Source organism: Lates calcarifer, linkage group LG5, assembly GCF_001640805.2.
Source record: "Lates calcarifer isolate ASB-BC8 linkage group LG5, TLL_Latcal_v3, whole genome shotgun sequence".
Taxonomy (NCBI): domain Eukaryota; kingdom Metazoa; phylum Chordata; class Actinopteri; family Centropomidae; genus Lates; species Lates calcarifer.
This window is the reverse complement of record NC_066837.1, coordinates 16451565-16467168: the sequence shown is the minus strand read 5'-3', so window position 1 is coordinate 16467168 and position 15604 is coordinate 16451565. Positions and strand designations below refer to the sequence as shown.

Here is a 15604-nt window from a genome sequence, read left to right as displayed (position 1 = left end):
AAGCTGAATCTCCCCCAGGGTTCACATTCTACCTGAAGAAGTACTAAACTACACAGACCTGTGTCTAAAACGTTTTATAGACACCAAGTAAATGAAAATGTAACTGTGGAAATATGTAGATATCTTCAACAGGAATATATAAAAAATTATATTAAAATATATATACACTGACATTCAAATCCTGAATATTTTCAAGCCGTTTGATGGCCTGCGCTTCCACTGGAAATGTAATTCATATAATACATGAGGGAACCTTTTTCTGACATTTACAAACTAATAAGCTGACTACAAGACATTTAGTTTTTCCCCTGCACGCCTCTGTAGGTGTTAAATGGGAACACAAAAGGGTAGGAGTGAGCAGAAAAATAAAAACGTACATTATCGGTGGCTGCCACCAGAGGCAGGATGGAGTTAATTAGCATACTAGACTCTTAAGATAAAGACAAAGCGTCACATTTTAGCTGCTGACTGTCATATTCTAAACAGATAGGTGTTATTATTGGCTGGAGTCAAATAACACCATGCTATTAGGGGATTACTTGGCAGACAGTGCACATCTGGTAAAGCCTTTTATCACCTGCCTCGGATGAGAGAAAGCTCAAGTGATTATGCATCTTCTCATTTCTACAAAGGAGCTTTACAGAAGGACAGTAAAAGAGTATTTTTATATTTACAAAGTCTTTTTTTTCCTGCCAGAGCTCAGCTCATCTCTGCCTCTGCTTTATCGACCCTCAGGCTGAGGCCTCTCAGTGAAGACCACATGGACTGAGGAAGTCCTGATCTGAGTACTACAAAGGCTGCCTTATACTCCTGGAGGTGGGTTGAAGATAGATACTGTAATTGCTTCCTTTGCTCTTTCACTGACCACTCCCTCATCTGTTGACAGTACAGATTCACTCAGTGTGAGCAGCCTAACCTGGGAATATATCAGGATTATAAATTACACTGACATTTTCCCACTCAGTTCATTTGTGTGTGGTACAATAATATGGGGAGTCAAACACCCTGAAAGCAGGGAAGGTACAGTATGTGCAGCTCCCATGATTTAAGTAAAACAGGAAGAGGAATACATTTTCCTGTGGTTTGGCATGGATCTGCACTGCAGGCTCCGTTCTCATACAGTTGTTTGTGAGGTATCATCAATGGATCAAACCATCTTTAGAGATGATACTGTTAACAAGCCACTTTGTTTGAAAATATAAAATACTGGAACGAAACTTAGAAATATGCTCAATAAATCGATCCAGTTTTTGTTCATGTTACACAAATTGAGCAAGGAGATATGTCATTTCTGGCAGCCATCTTTGTTTGGGTTAGGTAACTACAATGGTGGAAGAAATATTCAGATCCTTTACTTAAGTAGAAGTAGTAATACCACACCTGAAAATATTTTGTTACAAGTAAAAATCCTGCATCCAAAATCTTATTTAAGTAAAACTATATAACTATAATCAACAAAATGTGCTTAAAGTACAATTAAATTGCATTAGTTCTCTGCACGTTTTGTGTGCACAATCTTAATTTGTAAAGTAACCAGTGTCTATGTCAGATGAATGTAGTGCAGTAAGATTCATGGTTTTATATATTATTCTGATATCTCTTTTACAGCCTGATTATTAAAAGAGTCTTTGAGGATTCTGGAAATACCTACAAAACAGCTGTATAAAAATTGGATGCTTAGCTCTGAGGCTCAAATGTAACAGTGAGACATGAGAGGCACAGACTGGGGCTAAGTTTTGTTCAAATCTACTATCTGTGGATCAGACCCATTGAAAGCAAATATCTCCTTTAGGGTGAATAAACTCCTCGCAAGTTCTGCGTTACATAACAATGTGCAACGCTGACTGGGCGCTGATAGAGCCATTAGTGTACATCTCTGTTTTTATTATAGTGCTGCTGAGATGAAAATCATTCAAGAGCTGTATTATTGTCAGAGGGTGTGGGAATAGACTTGGTAAAGTATTTTCTCCCGGCAGTAAGTCTGAATAGAAGTCAAGATTGAAACCATTATATCTGACCCCTAATGGTTTGTCATATCCTCACAGTGAACGGTGAGTGGGTGCTGAGCAGCGCTAGTTCCCTCTTGTGCACCACTTCTGAGTCAGTGGAGTTTTCTATTCCTGTCACAACATGTGGGCCTCTGCAGAAAGTACAATCTAACATCCATTGTGCAGTCCATTGGAAAGATATTAGACAGAAGTAGCTGCTGCAGAGAGGACCATGTTTAAGATAGTGAAATATTTCAGGAATAGATACTGACAATAATCTTATTTCTTACTTGGGACGTTTTCGTATCTGCCTATATATCCTCTTAACAGGCTGTAAAATGGGGACATCCTACCACTAAACACAAGCTATCTCAAACACAAATCCATCCATTCATACAACAATACTGTGCTGAAGTTGTTATACAGACAGCTCATGTCTTCCCACAACAAATCCTTCATAAACCACATTCCCCAGCTCCCAACTCTGCCCGATTCCCTTTGAAGTCTTGCTGCACACTCCCATAACATCCAACATTACCACAGCCGTCACTGCAGCATTTAAGTCACAAAAGTCACAGCTTTTCAGATCAATTCCAGAGGCTTCTCGATCGCCCCCGGACATACGGGTTTGTCCCTTCACCTTTCATTCTTCCACCTCAAAAATGCCATGTTGGTCTGTAACTGTCACTTTTAGCCAATTTCTTCGTCAGCTGTGGTTCCCACAGCTCAGGAGCTTCACAAGAGGTCATGAGATATAAGATTGTTGTTTTTTTTTTTTATTGCTGAATTGCTCAATACTCACTAGCTGAAATGTTCACATGTCACAACTAGCAGACATCTGTAACTGGTGACAAGGAACCAGTCATCTCAGACGAAACTTCAGCATCAAAACAGCCACCGCCTTCCGGCACAAAACCACTCACCCCACAAGATGTCGACGATCAAGAGTCCTCCCTCCTCGCTTCATCAGCTGGGAAAATAGCAGAAGGTTTGATTGGCTGATTTTCAATAAAATACAGTACTGTTCATGTTTGTTTCTGCAGATTTATGACTATCAGATGTTGTAATACAACAACTGGCAGAGGTCCAACAAGATTTGGCAGCTTGTGATACTAACAACTGTGTGATGTTTTTGATAAAAAGCTGGCCTGCTTAACTTCGTATAGCTGCCACATTTGAAGAAGAGTAACAGTACCGTGGTGTTGGTTTTTCCTATGCATTAAACTGCACATAACTACAGAGCAGACTACAAATGTGTTAACACGTTTTAACTGAACTAACTACTCATGAGAACTGAAGTGGGTGTCATTATGATAATTAAAAGATCAACTCCAAGAGTTACTTCGTTAGTCTGTGGTCACAGACTTCATAATCCTTCTTGTGCTGCCTTATCGTCTGTGCAGTTGTAGGTCTGTGATTGGTCCGCGCTTGATGACTCTTAATTGATCGGCCTCATGTTCAGGTGACGCCTCTGTGCGCATGTGAGCAAAAAAGCATCACATTCCGGCGATGTCTTGCAAGCAGAAAAGAGATAGAACTTTGTTTTTATTTGTGGTAACGCTTTATTTTTACACGTCTCGAGTTTGTCAGTCGGTGAGTTTAGGACACTGGGGGGATGAGTCGACAGCGACCAGGTGGGAAAAGACCAAACAACTTAAGGACGTTCAGCAGGAAAAGTGGCACCTGGTTGAAGAGGTTATCCGGGGCGCGGATCTGCGCAAAACCATCCAGCCGGGTCTCCAGGGTTTTCGTCCTGAATCTGCTCCCTTTCCCGGGGAGCCACTTCCATATATCACTGTACCGAAACTTGATGAAACTAGCAGCAGTTCTGCACCCAGCAGCTTGTCTTGGACATTTGGTAACATCAGCACCGAGCGAAGGGCCCCAGCTTCAGACTACAAGGACGGATATCAAGCAGATTTTACAGGTTAACGAATTCCGCATAATTTTACAGGTGTACGGGAATACGGATTACAAGTGTATTGAGTGCTTTGATAGGGAGCAGCAGAGGCTAAAACAACCCAATCCTCCTACCCCTATGCTGTTTTATATCCTTTAGGTTTCCATGGAGTCCAGGGGAAGGTTTTGGGTCCAACATTTGACTCCAGTCCACATTTGTCTGAGTGGCTGGCTATGAGGCCTTTGGTTCAGTGTGATGAAAATGTCATGACCTTCACTGCCTCAGGACAAGGACTGACACATCTGTTAGTGGACAGAGGTAAGATAACACAATATTTCTTCTGGAGGTGACAAAGGTGTTTGAACTGGTGCCCTGTTGATATAGGCTTAACGGCCAGATTGGGTGGATGGATGGAGGGAAAGGAAATCAATTAACCTGGTTAATTGTTTATGCTGTAAATTATCAGAAAATTGTGGGAAATTGCAATTCCCCAGAACACAGGATATAGTTGTCATTGCTGATTATGTGTAACCAACAATCTAAAATTCAAAGATACTCAAATACAGTGATCTAAAGCAAAGAACAAAAGTAAATCAACACAACTATAAAGCAAGAACCAGTAAATATTTGATATTTAAGCTTGATGAATGCTTTAACAATTAATCTTTTCATTTAATAGTTTATTTTCTGTTGATCAATTAATTGTCCAATTGTTTGAGCTCTAAAATCATCTGTTCAACATTTTCTCTTTCCAGAGGGCGCGTCCCCCATCTCCCTCTTCCAGTTACCTCCATACTGCAGGTACTCAGTGAGGACGTCATGGAGTGACCTTGAGATGATGGTGCCTTATGATGCATGTTACATTACTCAGGAGGTACCAACAGCACCTATGTTATATCTCCACCATTATCTGGTGGCATGTCTCGTATTCATCCCCTTGTTTTTTTTTCCTTCTGTCAGAATGGCAGTTATGTGTTGCCCATGTTGTGGTGGGGCAGCCCTCTAAAGCTTTCCTGCCCGGTGCTGATGTCCACTCCTGCCCCCTCTCTCTCCCTCTCTGCCCCCTCAGTCTTCTGCTCCCCCTATGGCATGGCGGTGCAGATTCATGGACAGGAGCAGGATATACCACTGCTGGGAGTCGTAGGTAGGTTGGCTTTCATGGGGGTTTAATGCGGAGATGTTTGATAAATTACATTTTTAGTGCTTTTTAATGCTTTTGACTTTATTAACTGAATGAGACAATGTAATCTGCTTTACAGTGAATGGAGGCTGGGGTCCATTTGTATCTGAAGAGTGTGCGTATCGTGTCCACTCTGAACCTGATGAGCTCACCTTCTTCATCTTCTACACTGCTTCTTGTATCACTAACAGAGTAAGTTGTCTAATTTTAGTTCCTTGTTGTTGCAGGTTGCTGGGTTGTACCAATAATGTTTTTATTTGATGTTTCTTTTTACAGGAAGGACTGCATCTCCATCTTATATTAGATGATCAGGAATACATCCTCTCCTGTCCAGTCAGTCCTCAGTTTCCCTACGTCCCAAATCCTGTTAGCCCTGCACCCAGTTCCCCTCCTCCTCCCCCTCCTCAACCTCCGACCACGGAGCAGGTTGCTCAACTTCCAGACTACCCCTATGACCCATACCCTGGGCTCCAGTACCCCCAGCTTCCCCAGGTCTACCCTCCTGGTGCACAACCTGTCCGCCCCCACCAGCCCACTCCAGGCAGTCCTCCTGGACCCCAGCCCCAGCAGCAGCAGGAGCAGTTATCCCTCAATCCCATGGGGCCTGGCAAGTTCCCCTACTCTCCTGGAGAGCACCCAAAATACCCTTCCCCTCCTTACCAGCCGTCTGTGGTGGTACAAGCTACATCTGCCCCAAATCTTAGCCCAGAGCAGGATAGTTATTCCCATCAAGTTTCTAAATTACCTCTTGGCCCTTCCCAGTATCCATCTGCTCTGTATTACCCCCATGTGCCATTCTACTACCCTGCAGTCCCTACAGCTCCGACCCCTATGACTCAAAAAACTACCACTACCACTGTTCCTCCAGCTACCCTGCCACCCAGACCTCCAGCACATCCTTACTACCCTCAGTATCATCTTCAAGTGCCTTACTATCCTGCACCCACTGCAGCATCAGTGACTCAAGCACCTGCTCCTCTCCCTCCCAGCTCATCTTCCTCCCCTCCCCCCTCTCCACCAAAACAGCCTGTTGGTCCACAGTACCAAGTCGGTCCTTTTTATCCACCCAGTTTCTATGGCTCTTATTATCCTTATGGGCCAGTTTCATACATAAAACCTGGTGTTGAGGTGCAGCCGCCGTCTGCTTCACATCCTACTACCGCTCCACCCCCTACCACTAATATGATGGCTCCCAAACAACCCGTCAGTCCCAGCTATCCCTCTGGCCATTTTTACCCCCAAGGACCCATTTACTTCCCTCCACCCACACCTCCACCGCCTGCCAAAGAGAAACCTCAAACCATTCCTCAGGAACCTCAGACACCAGTGGATCCACAGCCCACCTGCCCCCCTTACACTCACACCATTTGTAGCTACTACTCTTACCCCTACCATCCCTATTATCATCATCCTTTCTACCCTCCACACTACCACCCACCTTATCCTCCTGTGCCTCAGTATCCAGAGATTCAACCACCAATGACCACAAAAAACCCACCACTACCACAAAAAACCCACCACTACTACTACTACTCCAACTCCCACCACCACAACTACGACAGTACCCGCTACACAGATGCCTCGTCTCCAGTGTCTGATGGGGAGGATGGTTGTCTTCCTGCCTTTTGCTCACCCAGACTCCATCCAGGTCAGAGGTCAGTGTTTGTGTAAACACAAGAGCTCTTAATTTTAGTGAGAAGTGTAGCTTGACGCGTTTGCAAAGAGCCAGATGTTGGAAATTTTATTTGTTGTCGGCTATGATTTATCCTCAGCAAAAAAGTCTCTTCAGGGTCCCATGTAAACAATTTTTATCCCCCGTCTACAGAAACCCAGTGCTTAGTAAATCTTGGATGTTATGCAGGAAGAAACACATCAAGAATAAATGTAGCATCCATACACATGGTTAATACATTTATATTTGATGTATTTTAAATCAAATACTGAAATGCATGTAGGTAGAGACACTGTAGAGTAGTACATAACCTCAAACTTCAAATGCGGACTATATTGACTTGTTTTTGAATCAAACATTTTAAAGTTATAGCTGCATGTATCTTAGCCTTTATTTCTGAAAGTAAAGTATATTAACTTTGGTACAAATATCAAAGATCTAACAATCATCTGATTCTTACATCAGACCAAATGAAGACATGGCTGTTCCTCTCCAGTGTGTCTCCACTGTGTGGGTACATGCTGCAGATGGCTGAGGGCTCTGGGGTAATCCTTCACTCTCCTCTGCCTGCCTGCCACAGCCAGTCACGGGTGAGATACTCCACAATGCTTCGTCACTGCCTCCAAATGCATCATCCTTATATAATTGCTCGACTTTTACTCATGTCTGTGTTTTTGTAGAGATGATGAAAGATTGTGTTTCTTTTGATGAGGTTTAGTGATGTCACGAAGAAGATGAAATGACATTGAGAGCCTTTTTGAACACAATAACAAACATTGGTCTTGAACATGGCCGCATGTTAAAGGTAGTATATCACCATACTATATGTTGATTTATGCAACTTTTTATTTTAGACATTATATCAGATACATTTGTATGGGTGTTTTTTAAATGTATTTGGATCCCTAGAGGCTCCTGTATCTGGTCCTCAGGTCCACATAAAAATATGCACACCACAAATCAACTCTTGATTACACAATGATAGTGTCAATACAATATTCAACAGCTATACACATTTAGACATTAGCTTAAATTACAATAATACTCATATGTACAACACTGGATACAGAAGAAGAGGACACAGACTCAGCTCAGTAAATAAGTAGAACTTCATGTTTCAAGCATCTTTGAGAACATGCCACAGTTGTTTTGTGGATTTAGTCTGTCAGTCTCCTCCGTGATGTTGAGATCAGGGCTCTGTGGAGGCCAGACCATCTGTTGACTTCTTGTTCTTCTTGTTGCTGAGGATAGTTCTTTATGACTCTGGCTGTGTGTGTTTGGGGTTGGTTGTCGTCACGCTGCAGAATGAATTTGGGACCTATCATGCCTCCCCCTGGTGGCATTGCATTATGGAAGAATTTAAACCTCTATAGTGTCTTAAACTTTTGCTCCATACTGTATATAAATGGGTGGAGAAAATAAAAAAATGCCATAATGCAGTCCAATACAATGGCACCCCACAGTGTAAAATTATCTTGGACTGCTGACGCTGGTGGTTCGTACCACTCGGGTTGTCACTGCAGCAATTTATGACACCAGTCCTGGTTGTATATGGAACACAGATGAGCCATTCTTCCCAGTCAGCAGCACATATTTACGATGAATCCCATATGGACTATATGCAGCATTTGCTCTTGCTCTGCATGCATCTGTACTGGGTGGAGTTTTTTTTATGGACTGTGCAACCCAACTGGTAAGAACAGGTTTTTTTTTTTTGTGAATTGACCACAACTCATGGACTATTTTTAAATACAGGAGCTGGAAACCATGCATGGTTGTTCATACTGACTTTATTGATCTCTCTCTCTCTCTTTCTGTAGACTCCCACAACCATTTCCTTACCTCTGAGGTTTTGGGACTTGTCCATGGCACAGTATAGGACTCTGGATCTGCAATGCCCGTATAAAAGTACCCCTGAAATTCCTGCACCAGTTACCCTACCTGTCTCCCCTACCCCACCCAGCACCACCTTCTCTCCTGTCCCGAAGCCTAGAGTCATCTGCTCCGCCCATCAGATGACTGTGGAGCTCCCTTCTGGTCCCATCTCTGGAATTCTCATTAAAGGTGTGTATATGTGTGTGTTTGTGTATGTTGGTCTATATGTTCCAGGTGCATATGGTTGCCATCAGCGCCGCATGAGTTGAATTTAACTTTACTTCAGGGGCGCTGCTCTGGTGTTCTGTTGAATGGGGGTTGGGTGTGTGTGTGTATGTGTGGGGGGAAGTTTCGTTTTTTTGTTTTGACTGGGCTACACTTAAAACTCTTGTCCTCACCATGCTGAGAGCTGTAATTGTGCCATTTAAAGTCCACACAAAAATTGTATGTTTCCACATGTACTTTTTCAGACATCAAAGGGAACCAGATGGACCTCCAGGATGCCCCGAAGCACTGTGGGTATTCTGCGAGCATAGGCAAAGATGGCAAAATCCATTTGAGCCTCCAGTTACACTCACGCTGCCACATGAGTGTGCAGGCAAGTATTGACTCAGATTTCACACTGAGCACATGACCTTTTGTATAATTGACCATTTGCTTTACCTATTAACTCTTGTATAAACATTTCTCTCTAAAAGGGTAAAATGTACATCGTCGCTGTTGTTTACATGACAGTAAATGGGAGAAGGGAGGCTCAGTTTTCCTGTCCAGTTGTCATCCCAGGGTTCGGACAAGGTAGATAGATTTTATGTTTACACCTCTGAAAGGCTATTCAGTTCGCCAAAGGGTGTTTTCTCCAGGCCATTCAGAGTTATTTTAACCGTGCGGCTGACATTTGTCGTGCTGTCCCACAGAGTGCAACCTTCCCAGCGAACAGCGTCTCCCCTGCGGATCGGCGTCTGTATCCCAGCCACAGTGCCTCTCCATGGGCTGCTGCTTCAGCAAGCACCCCCCTGCCTGCTACTACCCCATGGATGGTGAGCTGCAGTTTGTGTCCCCACTGGCATTTTCACGCCACTTAGCTGAGTACAGTTGAGCCGTTTTGGGTACGGAAATGTAAGCACTACAGCTGCTGGATGTGTGAAGAGGCATATTCAGGGCCAGCACAGCATGATTCAAGCTGGCAGTGACACAGAATGTGAAAAGGGTATAAGATACCTTGGGTCTCATTATCAATTGCCTCCTGAGATTTCTGACCTTTTGTTCATCTGACCTTTACATAACTGTGCATGCGTATCTATGTGCGTGTGCGTGTGCGTGTGTGTGTGTGTGTGTCCTCCTCCAGAGTGCACTATTGACCGCCACTTTGTCTTCTCCGTGCCTGCCTCCCTCACGGAGCCCCCTCTATCCCCTGCCCTGCTTGTTGCTGCCAGCAACTCCACCTGCACACCTCAGAGAGTGACTCCTGACTACGCCTTATTCAAGATCCCAATGGATGGCTGCGGGGCGCGCAGAGTGGTGAGCTCTAATAAATGAACACCTTCCTCAGAATATTGTTGAATTGAAGAAGAAGTCTGCTGGTGTGTTTGGGCTGTCTGTTTCAGTTCATGGATCGTTCAGCTAGATTGTCCATGTTTATCATATAGTCAACGAATACTATTAAAAGAACAAAATAAACAATGAACTGATCCTCAAAGTATTGCCTGAGTAAACACCGTCTGATATAGCTTTTTCCTTTGTGCCACAGACCTCCATCCAAAAATAATTAAAACACATGTTTGAAGCACAGTGCTTCCTTTATTACATTGAACACAGCTACTGTAGTTTATTTTGATTAACTGACCCATTTTTTTTTTCTTCAGTGGGAACCAATGGACTTGGGGTTGTGTAAAAGGCAGGGCAGGGAAATCAGGACATATTGAGAGACAGACTGGTTTGGCTCTTGTGGTGGGATTTATTGATCAACAGAAAAATACAGAATAACCCTGGTGTTATCCTTTAAGTGACCTATCCCAAGTTATTACTTATACTATCTTGCATGTCCAATTCTGTCCTGACAGACAGTGGGGAAAACGTTGATCTACATGGTGGAGGTCATTAACAAGGTTCAAGCAATCAGCCTCAACTATGGTACCATCACAAGAGATTCCCCTGTCAGGTCAGAGCATGTTGCTTTTGATTATCAGTGTAGGATGGAGGGGGATGCAGAGATTTGATTTTGACAAAACATTAAACCAGATAAGCTCAGTCACTCCATTTCATAGTGCTGAAGAATGTTCATAAGATAAAACTACCAAAACTGATTTTTAGGCCTGATATTTTTGTAGTGATTGGTTTGAAACAACTCATACAAGCTCTGTTATTTTACTAAAGATTAACTGACACTGACCTTTTTTTTAAAAACGTATACTTATACTATACCATAGAGATCTGGTGATGTTTTAATCACCACAATTAAATTCTAGCACAGGATTGTTGTCATCATTCTCCTTCTCTCTCCCGGTATTTCCTGTCAGCTTTTATTTTCAACCATCATTTATGCATAGATTTCCATTACCATGTTTTCTGTCTCATACTCAGGTTGTTGGTGGAGTGCCGGTTTCAGCCGGGCACCGTTCTGACAGTGAGCTACCTGGTTAAAACTCCTACCCTTGGACCTAGAGTTCAGACCCAGGGAGTATTCGGAGTGCAGCTCAGGATTGCCAAAGGTAAATGGTCTTTATTTCAAGACTTAACAGCTGCTTTGTATAACTTAAAAGAGAATATTTTGTGCCTTTTTTGTCTCTGAGAACTCAAGTTTACTCCAGTCTAGATGGATGGAAACTGATAACTGAACAACAAATCTCAGAACCATACCAATGCTTCAAACCTCTGCTGATCAGCTGTAGGGGAATTCCCTCCTCATTTTGAGTGGGTGAAAGTTGCTATTATGATCTCCAGTTATTCCAATACACCTCCTCTTGTCCCAGACGCTCAGTACAGCAGCTACTACCCTCAGTATCACCAGCCCCTGCAGATACTCCTGGGGAAACCCCTCTACCTGGAAGTGCGGCTGCTTAACGCCCCAGATCCCAGTTTGGTGCTGCTGGTGCACTTCTGTGTGGCCTACCCCCGCTCTGGAAAATCTGTGTGGGTGCTGCTTTACAACGGGTACGTTGAAACAACTTCTGTGTGAAGTGAACATCAAGAAGAAAAACAAAAACAAAAAACTGAGCTCAGCAGAGGAGGGAGATATTGTGGATGGAACAGAAGTGAAGATTTACTGTACACAAATATCACATTTCTAGTGTTTGGTTTTTTTTTTTAAACTCAAAGTAGAACAGGGAATGTGAAGGGAAGTATATTTTATTGTTTGTTGTCCTCTTATCTGGTTGGCATACTAATCCAATGTTACTCTCTAGATGTCCCAACCCTTTGGATCCAGCCCCGCAGCAAGCTGTGCTGTCTGATCCTCCACCACCCTTTCCGCAGGGTCATACCCGCCGCTTTACTATCAGCACCTTCCAGTTCCTTCCTGATGGTGAGTTCAAAGACCCAGATGAAGAGGTAAGGATGAGAAGAGACCTTTAAATTCTATAGATAATGGTGGGGAGGGCGATATTAGAGACCTCTAGCTGTATTAATTATGTTCTTTTACTTTTTTTTTTTTTTTAGACATTTTACAGTAGTAATAATTTTGATCTTATCATGCAGACTCTGAACTAGTCGTCTGCTTGAAGTGGTCTACTGTGACATGGTAAAAAATCATATGCGACAATATTTAATGAAGTAGTTAGATGTTTTGGAGAATTTTGCCAAGAGTTGAATGAGAAGATTGGTGCCACTCATGTTTGTAAGATAAACATGAAGCTGTAGCCAGGAGATGCCTAGCTTAGCTTAGCATAAACACTGAAAACAGGGGGAAACGGCTAGCCTGGGTCTGTCCAGAGGTGACAGATCTGGTTGCAACCACCTCTAAAGCTCGCTAATTAACACATGGTATCTTAAGTTAATCTGTACAAAACTGAAGTGTCAGAATTACAAGCTGTGGTTTTACGGGGGTTATAAAGTGCTGGTAGGAGGGTGTTTGTTCCTTTTAGACAGAGCCAGGCAAGTTGTTTTCCTTTCAAACTACGCTAATTGGCTACAGGCTGTTGTGCCATATTTTACTGATACAAGAGTGGCATCAATCTTCTCATCTAAATCTCTGCAGGAAGGCAAATAATCCTATTCCCTTTTAATGTCAAATTGTTGCTTTAAGCATACTTTCTCTACAGTTTTTATGTGTTGCAACAAGGAAAGAAAAAGTATGATGTGCAGCTGTCTGCCCAGACTGCTTATGAATTTGCTCCCTGGTAATTAATAAAGTCTTATCTTTGGGTGGCAGTTGGCATTTAGACCCCTTGTCTAATTTTGTCAAGTGAATGTAAATTTGTGAAAGCGTCTGTTCCCACTGCAAATTCACACAGTTTATCGCTTTACTCAGCAAAAGCATGTAGTGGAAAATGAAACCATTTACAGCTGTATCTCTAAATCTCAAGTCAGCATTCATTACGAGGAGATGTGGAGAGGCCATTTTGTAAACTGCAAATTCTGGCCAAATCTCAATTGCCAGCAGCTGTTTGTCATAGTACATTGTGCTCACTCTGGAGACCGGACGCTACATCTAATCCTGCTCTGCTTTCACCTCTCAGATCTACTTCATGTGTTCGACTGAAATCTGCTCACCACGTGACGGACCTTGTGTCGAGGGATGCTTTGGCCAGTGACGGTGAGGAAAATTAGCTCACTGTCCTCAAATCACCCGCCACACCCTCGTGAACTCTGGAAGATCACATGAAAACACCCATGAATGAGTCTCATTACACTGAAAACAGCCTGAGAGCGTGTAGTGGCTTCAGTTCCATATGACAGCAGGACAATGATTTAGTAATGAGGAGAGTTTTGAATTATTTATTAACACTGATCCATTTCCTGTTTTTCAGTTACGACATGGAAAATGCTTGAAGTTGGTTGAGATGAAGATGATGATCTGGTAAGTAGTACTATAACTGTGCTGAGCTCCTGTTGAAATACACCAACATTACACTTCCACTCTGAATATACCTCCTCTGTTTTCTTTTTTTCAGGCCTCAGACATCTCTCACTTAACCACCAATAAAAGCTCTTAAAGGACACAGAGGGTGTGTGTATGTTTTTGTTCCAAAGCTCACAGCCACTTGGTTTTACAGCAGGAAGTGACACTCTGTCAAAAAAAGGCAGGCAGCATTGTTTACATGAACACTTGGCCCTTGTGGACTGAGCCGTGCTGAGACTCAGACTGGCCTTCTTTGTTGCCCTTCATGTTGAACATACAGTATGTTCACATCAGTAAAAGTAGGAGGTTTTGCATATAACCAATGTTCCCTAAAGGGAAATAAGATACAACGCATCAGTATAGGAAATGCATCTGACAGGGAATTTTTGAATATGTCCACTGAAGCTTGATCATAAAAACATGGCCAGATTAACCTTCACAGAAGTGGAACAAAATAATTTATAATTTTGCACATTATCAGAAGTACCAAGTACCCTGTTTCAAGACAAGGCCTCAAGATCAGCTAATAAGGCGAGACCCTTATTGTCTTAATGACCCTGAAGGGCTTGTATTTCCTCAGCTAATGTGTTTTAATAATTCATATTACTCTTCTTCACAGACAAAATTACAAACCACTGTGCAGTACAGGGCAGGTGCCTGCTTTGAGTGGTTGGTAATTCAGCTACATGTACAACAGGACTGATGTTAAGAAATGAAGAAAAACAATTACAGTAACACAAAGAAAATCAAGCTGCTTATTTGCTTTCTTGCTGAGATTTAAATAAGAAGATTGATACCACCATTATCTGCCATGTATGAAGCTACAGTCTGGACATGGTTAAATTAGCTTAGCATAAAGACTGAAAACAGGGAAACGGCTAACCTAGCTATGTCTGAAGGTAACATGGTTGCCTACCAGAGCTCACCAATAAACAAGTTGTGGTTTATATGGATAATGGGGATTATGTGTTGGGAATACTCCTTGGCTGGGTGCAGTGACTTCCTAAAGTCTTGTCATTGGCACGCCAGGCAACCCAGTGGAGACTTAAAAAAGTTGCTGCTCCAGGCTAAAAAATAGTCTGGCACATAATCCTCTGTAAATGTGTTAATCAGTGAGCTTTTGAGCTTGTCTTCAAGCTATCTGGCTGTTTCCCTATGTTTATAGCCTTTATGCTAAGCTAAGCTAACTTCTTGTACCGTGGTTGTATTTGTGTTTAACAGATAACTTCTTAATTTGCTCTTGGCAAGGAGGTACATTTCTCAACATGGTGAACTATTGCCTCAAGGTAACCGGTTATCAAAGAAGAAATAAGATGAATGTTTATATCCAGCCACTGTAAATTGGGAGGATTAAACAAAGAGAATTAAAAAAAAAAAAAAAAAGAAAACTATAAGAAATTTAGGAACAGTGAAGTAATCTGAACCAAGAGGGTGTAAAACACACTCTGGCATACAGTGTAAGATTAAAAATGGAGGGGGTAAGGACGGGGGGGCAGCCAACCATTTAACGCCTCAGAAGTCAGGATTAGGATTTTAAAATCAGCTTTTGCTTGTATTGTAATTTGCTACAGCAAATTGCCTTTGAAGTATTAGCCTCTCCTGGTAGCCTTTGACCACTGGGTGTCATCCAAGCAATAAAAATGCCAGAGGAACATAAGGTACTCCATGCTGCATGACTCACAGCTGGGCTTGTGTGAAGACCTTGGCCTGTGCAATGGTTGTGTAATGAGTTAGGAATGAAATCTTCCAGAGCTGGACTTGATGATAAGCCCACCCCTTCAATATTCTGCCATGTAATCTGACCTCAAACAGCCGAGGAGTATGTGAAACTCAAGATTTGAGAAATATGCTATGGAGAATTGTGCACCAGTGGAAATGTAAAGAACAGAATAAACAGCTGATTTACAGGTTTAGGAATGACCGGTATGAGCAT

General features: G+C 42.6%; 2 protein-coding genes across 2 annotated transcripts; both read left to right on the top strand.

Annotated features, from left to right (window-relative positions):
* The first annotated feature begins 3446 nt into the window (after positions 1-3446).
* On the top strand, positions 3447-8798 carry LOC127138932 (uncharacterized). Its single transcript, XM_018665081.2, has 8 exons — positions 3447-3915; positions 4048-4206; positions 4644-4762; positions 4849-5032; positions 5148-5260; positions 5345-6723; positions 7206-7330; positions 8561-8798. Exons 1-7 carry the CDS (start codon positions 3498-3500, stop codon positions 7273-7275), a joined length of 2442 nt encoding a protein of 813 aa, XP_018520597.1. The 5' UTR covers positions 3447-3497; the 3' UTR covers positions 7276-7330; positions 8561-8798.
* Positions 8606-13771, top strand: LOC108875894 (zona pellucida sperm-binding protein 4). Its single transcript, XM_018665082.2, has 12 exons — positions 8606-8804; positions 9086-9213; positions 9314-9410; positions 9530-9652; positions 9961-10133; positions 10676-10773; positions 11196-11323; positions 11585-11765; positions 12017-12161; positions 13289-13365; positions 13580-13629; positions 13724-13771. Exons 1-10 carry the CDS (start codon positions 8606-8608, stop codon positions 13361-13363), a joined length of 1347 nt encoding a protein of 448 aa, XP_018520598.2. The 3' UTR covers positions 13364-13365; positions 13580-13629; positions 13724-13771.
* Positions 13772-15604: the final 1833 nt, after the last annotated feature.